The sequence below is a fragment of the Mustela nigripes genome, chromosome 2 (assembly GCF_022355385.1).
Source record: "Mustela nigripes isolate SB6536 chromosome 2, MUSNIG.SB6536, whole genome shotgun sequence".
NCBI classification, from domain to species: domain Eukaryota; kingdom Metazoa; phylum Chordata; class Mammalia; order Carnivora; family Mustelidae; genus Mustela; species Mustela nigripes.
In genome coordinates this window covers 62,453,168-62,467,496 of record NC_081558.1, presented here as the reverse complement: position 1 = coordinate 62,467,496, position 14,329 = coordinate 62,453,168, and the positions used below count along the sequence as shown (strand labels likewise).

At 48.5% G+C, this 14,329-nt stretch overlaps 1 protein-coding gene across 7 annotated transcripts in view; it reads left to right on the top strand.

Moving 5' to 3' along the window:
- Positions 1-14,329, top strand: part of CTDSPL (CTD small phosphatase like) — a 117,175-nt gene that overhangs the window by 98,053 nt on the left and 4,793 nt on the right. For all 7 annotated transcript variants that reach the window (XR_009402429.1, XM_059390562.1, XM_059390560.1 and 4 more), the window contains 3 exons: positions 2,979-3,035; positions 6,379-6,471; positions 10,147-10,332. Coding sequence is in view for 6 of the 7 variants with exons in the window: in XM_059390562.1 (XP_059246545.1) it covers positions 2,979-3,035; positions 6,379-6,471; positions 10,147-10,332 (336 nt within the window). In the remaining variant the exon portion in view is untranslated. The remainder of the gene's footprint in view (positions 1-2,978; positions 3,036-6,378; positions 6,472-10,146; positions 10,333-14,329) is intronic.

Sequence of the window (14,329 nt, the reverse complement as noted above, 5' to 3'; positions counted from 1 at the left end):
TTAAACGTCATAGTTCAGTGAGTATCCATCCATAAGCACGACTTCTTTCCTGAAGGGGGCGGGGCTTTAGTGATGTCACAAGAAGCATCAAACCACCGGCTTCCTTCCGTCCCCTTCCTCACTCCACTCCTTGCCAGAATGACAGCAAAAATTACAAATTCCCAGAGGGCGTCCATGTGGGAACAGCTGTGGCTACACTATTAAGAAGTGACTTTGTGAACCATTTTTCCATTTTTTTAAATGAAACAAGTTGTTTAAAAGAGGCAAATGATGGAAAGGTTTGGGAATAGGGGTTCCACGGGAAGAAGTAGGATCCTTGTCCTGCTTTCCCTTAGGGTATTTCTGGAGATGAAACTGCTGCACTATCACTGGCCAGTTAGACCCCATTCCTCCTTTTATCCCCAGCCCTCAACTCCTCTTGCTTTGCTGAGATATGTGAAAGGCATCACCCATGGTGGGGTATGTGTCTCACGTGAACCACAGTCATTCCCTGACTATTGTATTGGGAAGTGGAAGAGCCATCAAATTGACCCGAAGACCTTTCTGTCAGAAACACCCTCCTTGTGCCTGCTTCTCACTGAACAGAAGCCTTCCTTAACAGGACAAGGCCAGGCAGTTGTCTGTGAATCCTTTGGGAGAGTGGAGCAGGTGCCACACTTACTCTAGCAGTGGGAAATGACCTGCCTAGCCACTGGGGCTTGGAGGTGTCACTTCCTTCCCCAGCACCTTGAGGGCCCTTCCAATCCACGGGACAAGGATTGGCCCCGTGGCAGTCATGACCTTGTGCCCCAGCTCAGCTCTGCACAGCATCGGAAGCCTTTTCTTGCCTATGGGCAAGTCGCTTAGGACTTTAAAAATCCCTCAGGAGGAAAGTCCTTTGGAGCAGGGGTCATTTGCCATTTCAGCCTACATGGCTTCCTTCCAACACTGGCCAGACTGCCTGGGGTACGGACAGTTCCTGCCTCCAAAGGTAGGCCTGCTCAGAGGGTATTATACCACAAGTTGATGGGAACAGCATCTCTTCATCTCTTTGCTCCCTGGCCTGCCTATATTTGCAAGCCGGAAATTCTTTGTTGTGCGGGTTTTTTAATTCAAGTATACTGTGCATACATAGTTGTGTTAGTTTCAGGTACACGACATAATGATTCAGCAATTCTATATATTTCTCCATGCTCATCAAGATACATGTACTCTTGGGGCACCTGGGTGGCTCAGTGGGTTAAAGCCTCTGCCTTCGGCTCAGGTCATGGTCCCAGGGTCCTGGCTCTCTGCTCAGTGGGGAGCCTGCTTCCTCCTCTCTCTCCGCCTGCCTCTCTGCCTACTTGTGTTCTCTCTCTCTCTGTGTCCAATAAATAAATAGACTTTTAAAAAAAGAAGATACATGGACTCTTAATCCCCTTTATCTGTTTCACCCATCCTCCCCTCCTCCCCTCTGGCATACACCTTTAGTGTATGGTTTTTAGTATTCTGGGCATTTCAGAGGCCTCTCCTTAAAAATGTACAGTGGTACGACACACAGGCTCTTAAACCCAGGGGAAGAACCCTGGCTTAGCATGGCCCCCTTAACACCAGCACGTGAAAAGAGACTGAGGCTCAGGCTTGGTCTGTACTGGGGAACGGTTTTTCTCTTTTAATGTACTCTGTGGAGTACGATATCACAATATGCTAATACCTTTTCAGAGTTTCTGCCTTCAATCTTGTGTTTTTTAGCATGATTTTGTATTTTCGTTATAGAATTATAAAATACCAAACTTATCATCCTTAGCCTTCCAACCACAGGAGTGAATAAATTGTAATCTTAAACCTCAGGTGCTCTACTGAGTCCTTAAGAACAGTTCTGCAATCTAAAATTTTCCACATTATTTTCAGTTTACTTATCAAAGAACTGTGTGTGTGTGTGTGTGTGTGTGTGTGTGTGTGTGTGTGTGTTGTGATGGGCTTAAGGGCAGATCCCAGTTCAGATTCTGACCAGATACTCAGTAATACACACCCCTGCCCACACTCCCTGCCCCCGGGCCACCACATACATGCTCCCTTCCCCTCTCTCTCCTACTTGTCCCAGGGGCTTGCGTTCTGATTCTCTGGGCCCTGTTCATTTGAGTAGTTTCCACCTCATTTATGGAATTCCATTAAGAACTGTATGTAAGCCCAGCGGTGACTTACACAGGCACTGCCAAAGTATATTTGGATTTTAAGTGTCATTAATATTGTCAAAGAGTTCTTTTAAGTATGCTGAAGTTTATGGGTGTGCTGGGCATTGTGTTACGTAGAGCAGAGCAATCTAGGGTGGGCTGGCTCTCCCCACTGCTCAGGACAGGAGCTGGTGCCGGGCAAGGCTGAAATCACTGATGCTTGGGACCTCAATGGACCCATTACTATAGCTGTGGAAGAGAGGAGAAGCCGAGGTTGAGGGAAGGAGCCTGCCCACAGTCATGGCTTGTGGCCTCTGACTTCAGCCTCACTTCTCAGTGGCCCTGCTTTGTGTCCATGTGCTCAGCATCTCCTGCCGAGCAGCCCATCACAGGGCAGCCTGCATCTGTGGGTCCAGTGCAAATCATTCTCCCCCATGTAGCGCCATCCTTTGGGACCATCAGGCGCTCACCTTCTCCCCCTGGTGGCCAGCAGTGGTTCTGCACCATCCTGGCAGGGCTCTAGGCAAGAGTTGGGCTCTCTGAGAAGCCCCATTCCCTGGCTAGGTTGCCCAACCCTTTGTCGTTCCGGCCAGGAAGATAATAGAGAGGTTGAACCAAGATGCTGAAAAGGTAATGATACTCGGAACAGAAAAAAATGTGCTTTCCTGCTTGTGCTTAAGGAACCTGCTTGTGCTTTAAGGAACCAAAGCATACTTGAACATCCTTTGCCTGAACTGTTTTTTCCAATAATAAAAACATTAGTCCAGGCAAGCTTTATTCTTAGTAAAGTTTCCAATTTTATTTTATTCTTTCAGATGTAGTAATTATCTTTTCTTTTCTCTCTAGCCGATTAGTAATGCTGATTTTATTGTTCCGGTTGAAATCGATGGAACTATACATCAGGTAAGAAATCAAAGCTAAATCTGAGTTTCAATTAGCATTTTTTAGTAATTACATTTCCTGTGAAATTACTCCTAAATTCCCATTTCATCAATAATTTTATGACTGAATCAAAAGGGAGCAGGCTTTGTAAAATAAATACAATGGTTTTCTGCTTTTTTCACTCAGATGAATTTCTTTTGTACTGAGTTTATAAGGGAAACAAAAATCTGTAGATAATAGATGTGGTTGCAAGTTCAAATAGTTCTTTGATTTGATCCAGATTTTTAGAAGTGCCTATATCCCCCGCTGGCCTGGCTTGATGGTCTAATTAACTTCCTCATGTAAGTGCTCTTGGATACTCTCCTAGCAGGCAACAGGAAAATCCCAAATCTTGAGAAAGAGTGTCCATTTCCAATGCCAGCCACTCCGGACTGATTTTTCACTCCTACATCATGTTCTCCAGTGAATCTTTAGCAAAATCCCAACCCAGAGGATGAAGAGGGAAGGGTGTGTTTTCAGATCCAAAGGCAAATTTGAATAAAGATGCCCTAGTTAATTGGCATGCATCTTTGTTCTGATATTTTTTCTCCTTGATGGTTCTCCAGGAATAGCTTCATTTATGAACATATTGGAACATTGTAGGAAAACTAGCCTTGGAGGTTGAGGAGTAGGGGAGATTTTTGTCAGGTTTTCCACAGGGATGGTTTGACCATCTTCCTTGTCAACCCCAGGGTCTTAACGGGGCCTGATGTGTTTATATCCTAGGAAGGAAAATCTCTCTTGGTGCTTGAACCATTTTAAAAGGATGTCTTTCCTTAATGATGCCAGTCATCTCTTTGGCCTTTGAGGACAGGGTGTTAGAGTTGGTGATGACTTGGAAATCAGCTGGCCCAGCCACCTCATTGTCCGGATGGGGCAACAGAGGCTCAGTCAGAGAAAGAGTTGACTCAAGGTCATACAATGAGAAGAATTAAAATGAGACTTCTAGTCCTATGCCTCCTGGCCCATGGCTCTTTACCTGATGCTCTAGTCCCTTCCCTCCCCTGCCAGGCAATCTTGCCAGGAAGCTGGCCCTGAGAAAGGCAACTTATCTCTAGTGTCTCCACATTTCATGCTTCTAAAAGCCATCAGGGAGCCAAAAGGCAGGCACTTGGGCATTTCACATTTGCAAAAGCATCAGCTGAATTAACTCAGCATCTGAGAAGCAGTTAGGGCTTCATTTATTATCTTGGCTTCTGCTACAAAGTAATAAGACAAAGGAGAGGCTGCCTACCAGCATGGCAAAAATTAGGAGAGAAATTAATCCTTCTTACCTCGAGATGTGAGCGTGACCCTCGGGGCCTGACTTGCTCTGGCCAGCCCATTCTCGAAGGAGCCAGCCTAGCTCTCCCAGCCTCCCTCCAGACAGCGCTATGATTCATACGGTGGTAGATACTACACGGCCCCAAGGCTGGGGTGAGAAACTCTCTCTCCTGAGGGAATGAAGCCACAGGCGCCAAGAGGAGGACCAAGGCCCTGGCGAAGGCCGTGGCCTCGTTCAAGTAATCCAGGATAGGCTGTGCAGGTCCCAATGGGCCTATTCTCGGTTACTTGCACGCGGACGCGGGCCTGGAGGCCGGCATCTGGGCCCAGGACCTTCCTCTCTGCCAGAGGCACCAACAACCAGAGTTCCCAAATCAGTCTCCCGCCATTTTCATGTAGCCAAGTTTGCTTTCCAGGCACTATTCCCAAGGAGACTAAGGACCACAGGCCATACCCACTCCCTGGCATCAAGGAGTCTCCTGGGCAAAGTGGGGGCCTGGATCTACTATAGCCACAAGCCCTCACCCCCACCTGACCTCCCAGCTCCTCACAGCCCTGTTGGCACTCACCCTGGGGCCCCTCACTGCACCCTTGGCCACAGACTGTGCTTGCCCTACTCTTCCAGTTGGCCCAAGTTCCCACCGAACCCTGGCTCTGTGCAGAATTCCCGTGCAGTGCACAGAATGCATTCTCTGTGTGATACAGAGCCTTGCCTCCCTTCTGTGACTCCACGGGATAGACAGCTGGCAACATCTGCCATTCACGACCCCACGCATACTCCCCCGCACCTGCCTTTCACACTTGCTCCTCAGCCGCTTCTCCTATCCCCCGTCTCCTCTAAAAGGCTGGTCATGAAGGGCTCAGCTGTGCTCTGACACTAAGGTATTTTCAGGCCGAGTCTCATGCTCATACCCTTCCCTCTGCCTGGAAGCTGACTTCTCATCCTCATCAGCCTGGTGAATTCCTGTTCATCCTTCAAGGTCCAGGCCAGATATTACCTTCTGTGATTCCTTCCCCTTGAGAGGGGAGTTAACTGCCCTTAATATATCCCTGTACTACAACTTCCATTATGCATGCCTATCCTGATTTGTTTTTATTTATATCTGCTCTAGACTGTGAGCTCTTCAAGGGCAAGGCCTGTGTTTTGTTCATTTTTGTAACTTCTTTAGGCTGAGCACAGATCTGGGACTCAGTGAATATGAGCTGAATTGAATTTTAATAAGTTTGAATTATTTTAGGGAAGTGGCTAATTTCAAATGGAATTTATTCAAGTTTTAATTAGTTCTCTCCTCCCACCTTCCCTATCTTCTCTCACCAGCTCTGCCTTCTCTCCCATCTCCCTGGTCTCCTCAGATTGGTTCATGTTCCCCAAGCAGGAAAGCCTGCTCTTTGCCCCCTGCCCTGCTTGGAGGCCCCTCCTGATGGCTGACCGGGGGCCTGGGAGTAGGCCGGCTTCACATCCCCTGACATCTGTTTCTGTACCAAGCAGAGTAACCTTTGTGAGTGTCCGGTGGACAGCTTCCCAGGAAGACTCTTCTTACAGTTTTGCTGGGCCTGCTCTCCAACCCCAGGCCTGCCGAGCAAGGGAGGTGCTCCAGGCAAGGGTAGGAGGTGGCAGCTGGAGCAATCCCAGCGCTTCCGGGCAATGGGCCGGGCCTGGACCTCCCGAAGCACAGCCCCCAGACCCTGGCCTATGTCCATGTAGGGCCTGACTCAGAACACATGCCAAGAAACACATGTGAGAGAATGAGTCCTTTCACACAAACATGGCACACCCCTTCCACTCACTGGTTCGGAAAATCCCCAAGACCCAAAGTATCACGGTCAGCTTCCCTTTCTCCCTTGGGAGGAGTGTCTGCGCCAAACTCAGACCTGGAGCCCCATCTAAGGAGTGTGGCCTGAAGTGCAACCTCTGCTCATTCAGTTGGGGTCTCCATGCCACCAATAGAGCTGGGGACAGGAAGCAGTTGCCTTTTCAGGAATTCTTCTACATGGGTGTTGGCCCTCCACAACCCCCAGCAGCTGCCACGACTGACCAGCTTGCTGTCTGTTGCCGTTTCAGGTGTACGTGCTCAAGCGGCCCCACGTGGATGAGTTCCTTCAGAGGATGGGGCAGCTCTTCGAGTGTGTGCTCTTTACTGCCAGCCTGGCCAAGGTATGTCCTGCTCCCAGCTGGGCACCCGCAGCCACTTCACTCCGACCCGCTGTCCATCAGACAGCCCTCTGGTAAGGGAGGGGAAGCGGTTTCTATGGTGACAGGTTCCCACCCCAGATGGGATGGATGCAGGCCATGTGCACAGTACCAGCCTGAAAGGCTTCTGGGTTGCCATGGTGACAGGGAGCCCTTGGAACAAATGCCCCACGAAGCTGAGCAGGCAGCCGCCTTGAGCTGGATGTCCGCAGACCAGGATATCATGAATGTGTCCAGTGTCACTGTGAAGGGGCATCTGCATCTCCTCAATGACTGGCAGCCTTGAGCCTATGTGTCCTTCATTAGCTTACACAGGTTTGGGGAAGGACGAGTGTCCGAGATTCACCTGCATACACAGGCCAGAGGAGGCTTCTGCCTGCCCTAGTGAGCCCCGGGAGCTCGGGCAAGGGACTTCAAGTCTCCTGACTCCGGGTCTTCTAGAAATTAGAGATAATTCCCTCTACCTCGTGGAGTGGATCAAATGAAATAATGCATGTGATGGGCATAGCATAGTGCCTGACTTCTGTGCAGCAAGTCTTCATCCGAGCCCCTGCTGTGTTTGCTGTGCTGGCCCTGCTACGTGCTAAGAGCTCCTGATGTTCTTTGTTTAGTTATCATAATTATTAATGATGACAGTTTATATGGTCTGCCCTTGTAGCTCAGCAGGAATCTTTGGCCCCACATTCACACTGGCTCTAACCACATAGAGTGGTTTCTTTGCCTTCTCCTACTGTTAAAGGACACACCCCCAATCTGGTTATGTCTGCCCTTTCACAGATGTGCTGAGCCAAGGGGGAAGAGGGTAGGTCCACACTCCTCGGAGGAGATCCTTGCCGTGATCATCTCTCAAATCCCGAGTCTGATGGGGCCAACACCATCCATTTGTGGGGGGCACCACCAGTGTCTCCGTGGGCAGCTCCAGGACTCTGAAGTAGCCCCAGAGATGAACTTTGCAGGGCCCAGGTTAGCCAACTGCTCATCTCCAGACCTGCTGCAAGGACTCACATGCAGCACCCACCACCCCCAACAATCCCTGGCTCTGGACAGCTCCCTTCTCCTCTGCATGCTGAGTTGAGGACTCTGACCAAGTTCCCAGATACCCTGCTTTGCCAGACTGGGCATTCCCGGTTTGGACCATCTCTCAGTCATGGCTGAGTTGAGAGAGAACCCCACCTGTACAACATTCTGCCAGGCTCATTGCCAGGCCTTGAAGCATGAGCTGGTAGACAACACAAATCCAAAACCTAGGCCTTACTTTCGCACACTAAAAAGAGCACAACCTCAGGGAAGGGCGCTCCCCGTGGGCGCTCTTTCCCATGAATGGCACCAAGAGCAATAGTACTGTAGGGGAGATGACTCTCCTAGCAGTACTCTGGGGTGCCAAGGAGCCTGAAGTGACAGCTAAGGAAGTAACAAACAGGACGATTGCACCCACTCAGGGGAGATGGAGAGTTGGTGGGATTGGGGGTGCTGCGTCGGGAGGAGGTTGGCAGAGTTGAAACACTCTTGCTTGGCATTGCCCCCAGCACTCACTTAAGCATCCTCGTGCAGTCTCCCTTCCTGGCCTGCTCCTACCTGTGCCTCCATCTGTCTCTGCATCCCTTCTCCCAGTGTTACTCTAGCCTGGCTCAGCTGCATCAGCTCCCAGGTGAAGGCTTCCAGGCCTTTCCTCCCTGTGGACAGGTGGGCACTCCCCAGTTCTTGGCTCTGGGCTCAGCTCCCAGCCAGCACTGCCATACTGGCCCACCGCCCAGGAGCCCACGGGAGCCCTCCGCTGACTGTCAGAGCCCTTCAATGTCTACTTCCTCCTCTTGGTTTCCTTTACGGATGGATTCACCCAGCAAATATTTACTTAGTGCCTACTGTAAGTTGGGCTCTGTCCTGGGCACTGGGGATGCAGCAGAGAACAAGAGACAAAGCCCTTGCCCTCATGAAGCTTATATTCTCCACATTCATCTCCAAGGCTTAGAGCCCCAGACTCAGACATTGCTTGAAGGATGTATGCCACCACCAGTATTAATAATTCTGGGGAAATTAATCACCATTTCCATCTAGAGTCAGCCCCCTAGCACCCACAAGGCATTTGGCTGCCCATACCACCTGAAAACTGCAGTGCCCACCTGGTCAGCAGGAAAATATAGCCTGCTCCCAGACTCTGCCCCTCAGCCCCTCCCTTCAGGGAAAGCAGGACATTCCCACAGAGTTGGAGCTGCTGCCTATAGCCCCGTGGCCCTGCATCCTACCACGTGTTGGCATTGCTCTGCTCTGGGGCACTACTGTGCCGTCCACTGCTGGCCTTCCCAACACCCCAGCCTTGGGGGCTTCCTGCCTCCCTGACAGAATTGCTGGGCCCTGGTAACACCTGGCTATGCTGGTCTTGGTGCTGAAGCGTGGCCTCATGTGGGCCTTGGAACTGCCACTTTTTTGCCTCCAGCCCCAGCCACTCAGGGCAGCCCAGTCTTTTAGACATTTTCATTTATGAAGGTTTTTCCCCTCAAGGATGATACCTTTATTTCTTTATCCTGTTTAGCCTGATTTGGGAAAATTCCCCCAGGCTCTGAGGGCCAAGCAGGATTAGCCCCAGCTGTGAGCTGGGCTCAAACTCAAAACTCCTGGGCTCCCACTCAAAACTCCTGGGCTCCAAGGAAAGGGAAGTGGGAGTCTGATAATGTCCTGTGACTGGCAGGGGCTGGCCTGGCCCAGCTGCCCCAAGCACCCATAGGGGGCAATGTGGCCTCATCCCACATGAGCCAGATTCAAAGTCCACTCACTCATTCAGGGATGAAACTAGTATTTCCTGAGCCCCCACCATAAGGTGGGCACTGTGCAGGGTGCCAGGGACATCATGGTGGGCACGACAGACAAGGCCTGCACCCCGAGCAGGGAAGAGCAAATCCATAATCCCCAGGGCTGGTGAGGGAGCTTGTGAAGGAGACCACTGTGAGGCATTAGGAGCCAGGAAGGGAGGAGCAGGCCCATGCTCCAGACAGGTGGCTGGGGAAGCCAAGACTGAAAGGCAGAGAGGCAGAAGGAGAGGCTCCTGCAGAGATCTGAAGAGTGTGTGTTCCGTGCGGAGGGAACACTGGTGCCGAGGCTCTGACCATGGTCAGCCAGTGCAGCTCAGGTGACGGGCTGGAGCTGGGAGGTGGCAGAAATCATGTAGCTGCCGCTGTGTGGGCCTTCCTCCAGGGGTCGCAGGTCAAGAGCGGGGGTTGTAAGCAGGGGAATGATCTGATGGGATGAGTTTTCCAGTGGCCACTCTGACACGGGGAGGGGTAACGGCTGCAAAGGAGATGCCGGGGGATGTGGGGGGCTCTTTGGGAGGCTCACGCCGCCACCCCAGGCAGAGGTTACACAGGTTGGGATCAGGACAGTGCCAGTTACACAGAGGAGCAGGTGGATTCAAGGTAGTCTTGGAGACGGAACTGCCAAGAATTTCTGATGGATTGGATATGAGAGGTGAAAGAAATGGAAGAGTCCAGGGTATCCTGCACTCCTGGAAAGAAGAACCAGGATCCTAAAACACATCCAGTTACTTACATCCCTTTCTAGAAGAGTAATGCAAGTAATACTTGCTGTAGTAGGTCAGGGTTTCTGGGCTCTTCGGCTGCCTAGCCTTCACTGCAACCTGCTTTTCAGTACGCAGATCCTGTGGCTGACCTGTTGGACCGCTGGGGCGTGTTCCGGGCCCGGCTCTTCAGAGAATCATGCGTCTTCCATCGTGGGAACTACGTGAAAGACCTGAGTCGCTTGGGCCGGGAGCTGAGCAAAGTGATCATTGTGGACAATTCTCCTGCCTCGTACATCTTCCATCCCGAGAATGCAGTAAGTGGCCCCAGGGGGAGAGAACGCAGGGCCCCAACCAGTTCCATGTTTGTGCCCTCAAACACCTGTGCCGGCTTTCTTGGCCTTCCCTGGGGGGCCCCAGTTCTGGCACTTAGCAGATACTTGGCACTGACTGAGTTATTTAACCTCGCCAAGCCTTAGTTACCTCGTCCGTCAAATGGGGACCTGGGGATGCTGACCCATATGATGCTTGGAGGACTGAGTGTGGGAGTGAAAAGCACTTAGAACACTGTCTTCATTGGGTTAGTGCTCAGGGAGCCTGGATCTTGGCAGTTTTCATACTGTTCCTGAGAAGGGCACCGTCAGTAACTTCTGGAGCTGGCTTCATGACTCCTGTAGACTCAGAAGGCCTGGATGATCTCTTCAGCAAAAGTTCTTATACAAGAATGAATAAAAACACCTTAGTCAAGGCCTTCAGACAAGTCTGCCCGGCTTTTCCGCCTCATAGTGATGCCTTAAAAGTATACAGTGGGAACATTTCCTACATAAAACTCCCTAGAGCGTGGCAGCCCTTAGTGCCCGCTCCCTGGGTGCAGCATGACTTTCCAAGCAAGAGATGCCATCCCGCTTCCCAGCCCACACTTCCAGGGGACGAGGGGCCAGCCAGGCCCGCGGGCGACAGCAAAGCCCTCGGCAGCACCTTCACCCTGGCTCTCAGCTCAGGCAGCCCACCCTGCACAGGAGGCTTCCTCCCCAGCCTGGGGTTCTCAGCCTCAACACAGGCTTCCCCAGGGCTCTTTCCTTGAAAACAGAACTCTGTGGCTCCACATATAGCAGAAAGCCAAGATCAAGCTAGATTTATTTAGTTAGTGCGTAATGATTACTTGAGTAAACTTTCCAAATTTATTATATTTAAACATGTTCATTTTAGTGAGTTAATCAAATTCAGCATAATGCATTTTGTCATGCATCTCTAACAGATAAGGATTACTTCTTAATATAATCACAGTTCCATTATCACATCTGACAGAACTAACAGTTTCTTAATATTATCTACTATCCAGACTATGTTCATATTTTCCCGGTCATCTCAAAATGTTGTCCTACATTTGGATTGTTTGATTCAGTAACAGACAAGGTCCAAGCACTGCTTTGGTTAATAATGTGTCTAGTAATTCTTGTGTAATTTAATAATTCCCCCTCCCCTCTGCCTTTTTCTTCCATCCTGTTTACTTGTTGAAGAATTCTGGTTATTTGTCTTGTAGAAATTTCCTCTCTTCTGGCTCTGTCTAGTTGCAGCCACATGGTGGCGTTTTACTTTGTTTTTGTAACTGCCATATTCCTTTTTTTGTTTGTTTGTTTGTTTATTTATTTATTTATTAGACAGACAGAGATCACAAGTAGGCAGAGAGGCAGGCAGAGAGAGAGGAGGAAGCAGGCTCCCTGCTGAGCAGAGAGCCCCATGCAGGGCTCAATCCCAGGAGTCTGAGATCATGACCTGAGCTAAAGGCAGAGGCTTTAACTCACTGAGCCACCCATGCGCCCCTCCCATATTTCCTTTTTTTTTTTTTTTAAAGATTTTATTTATCTATTCGACAGATAGAGATCACAAGTAGGCAGAGAGGCAGGCAGAGAGAGGAGGAAGCAGGCTCCCTGCTGAGCAGAAAGCCCGATGCGGGGCTCGATCCCAGGACCCCAGGATCATGACCCGAGCCGAAGGCAGAGGCTTAACCCATTGAGCCACCCAGGCGCCCCCCATATTTCCTTTAAACAACTAATTAGATCAGTACTACTTGGTTAAATGCAGGTTCAATTTTTCAAGTTTTTCTTTTTTGTCAAGAATATGTATACTTATCATGGTATCACATCAAGAGGCATGTGATGTCAGGCTGTCCCACTTTTTTTTTTTTTTTTAAGATTTTATTTATTTTTTTGACAGACAGAGATCACAAGTAGGCAGAGAGGCAGGCAGAGAGAGAGGAGGAAAGCAGGCTCCCTGCTGAGCAGAGAACCCGATGTGAGGCTCGACCCCAGGACCCTGAGATCATGACCTGAGCCGAAGGCAGAGGCTTAACCCACTGAGCCACCCAGGTGCACCCAGGCTGTCCCACTTTTAAAGATTTTACTTTTATTATTATTATTACCAAGTACGCTCCATGCCCAGTGTAGAGCCCAGTGTGGGGCTCGAACTCACAACCCCAAGCTCAAGACCTGAGCTGAGTTTTGAGATCAAGAGTTGGATGCCTAACCAAGCCACCCAGGTGCCCTTGAAAGATTTTAAGTTGTCGGTCTTTGGATTCAGATGTTGTTAACCTGTACCATCTGTTTGCAAATTCCCTATTGTCCATTCACCTAAAAATGTGAAGCCGCTGATGATCATTGCCTCCATCAACTATATCATTAAGAACTACGAAATGGTGATTTCTAAATTTTATCATTCTTTCCACATTTATTGGCTGGAACTCTGTTTCTTTTAAATTAAACTTGCCCTCATTGACTACTTGATTATCCTAAATTCAGTTTGAATGTTTGAATCAGGAAATCAAGGTAAAGTCTTGGTTCTTTTTCTTTAATTCTTCAGTCTTCAGAGTAATGACGTGGTGCTCTAGCAACTTCCAAAAGTAGACAGGGAATTCGTTGTAGGTATTAATATGAACTCATGGATTTTTTTATTGTTATCATTTAATCTATATATTCTTCTTTTGGATGCTGAAAGGTTCACCTTCGGATAGCAGACATCCCTTCATATAACAGTGGTCTTTGAACACTTCTGTTTTATGGTGCAATGAGGTATTCCAGGCTCATCTTGTCCCTTTCTTGCCTCAGCCCTGGCTGGAATCACCCACTTTTCTATGGAGCCTGATTCCTGTTAGTGGAAATGGTATTTAGAGACCACAGTCTGGGTGGATTCTCATTGTTCCTGAGGTATCCTTTGCTTCCAGCCCTTTATACTGGACAGACCTAAAATATACATATTTTTAGAATTAAAATTAAATCATGAATTCATATTGGTTTTTTATAAGTCAGTGTTAAAACAGTTTTTATCTAATTTCTTTGGTTTTGTTTTTGTATTTGTATCTCTTCTTGTGCTGAAACTCTTGGTTCCTAAATATATCAACATCATTACCTATTTGACTTAGTCTATAGTACATGTTTAATAGTTTCCAAATAGCAGTACTAACGTTATTACTACTACTAAGACAATTAATACATGTAGGGTTTTTATGGAGAAATGTACAGGCAAAATGTTATGTTTTAAATCATTTGAAGTAATTCTCTGTGTGGCTATGTCACCAGCTTTATATTAACTTCGGTTCATTTTTTTATTGCTTTCTCTCTTTTTTTTTTTTTTAAAAGATTTTATTGATTTATTTGACAGAGAGAGATCACAAGTAGGCAGAGAGAGAGGGAAGCAGGTTCCCTGCTGAGCAGAGAGCCTGATGCGGGACTCAATCCCAGGACCCCGAGATCATACCTGAGCCGAAGGCAGCGGCTTAACCCACTGAGCCACCCAGGCGCCCCTTGCTTTCTCTTCTTAATTGTTTAATTTTTTTTAAGATTTTATTTATTTGACAGAGAGAAACTCAGCAAAAGAGGGAACACAAGCAGGGGAGTATGAGAGGGAGAAGCAGGCTTTCCGCTGAGCTAGCCTGATTCGGGGCTCGATTCCAGGACCCTGGGATCATGACCTAAGCCGAAGGCAGACGCTTAAAGACTGAGCCACCCAGGTGTCCCTTAATTGTTTAATTTTATTGCAATTATGTAACATATTTCCATGAGTCCAACATCAAAACTACCAACAAAGATGGGTTTAGAGAAGTCTTGTGTCCATGTCTGCCCTCTCCCTCATTCCTGCCCTTCCTGTAGGAGTAGTCATTATTATTATTATTATTTTTTTGGCTAATCCTTACCTTGTTTATATTTTTAAATTATACAGTGAATTGTTTTGTTTTTGAGCAGTCTTTAGATTTATAAAAGGGCCCCAAAATACTACTTTTTTTTTTTTTTTTTTTTTTTTTTTTTTTTTTTTTTTTTT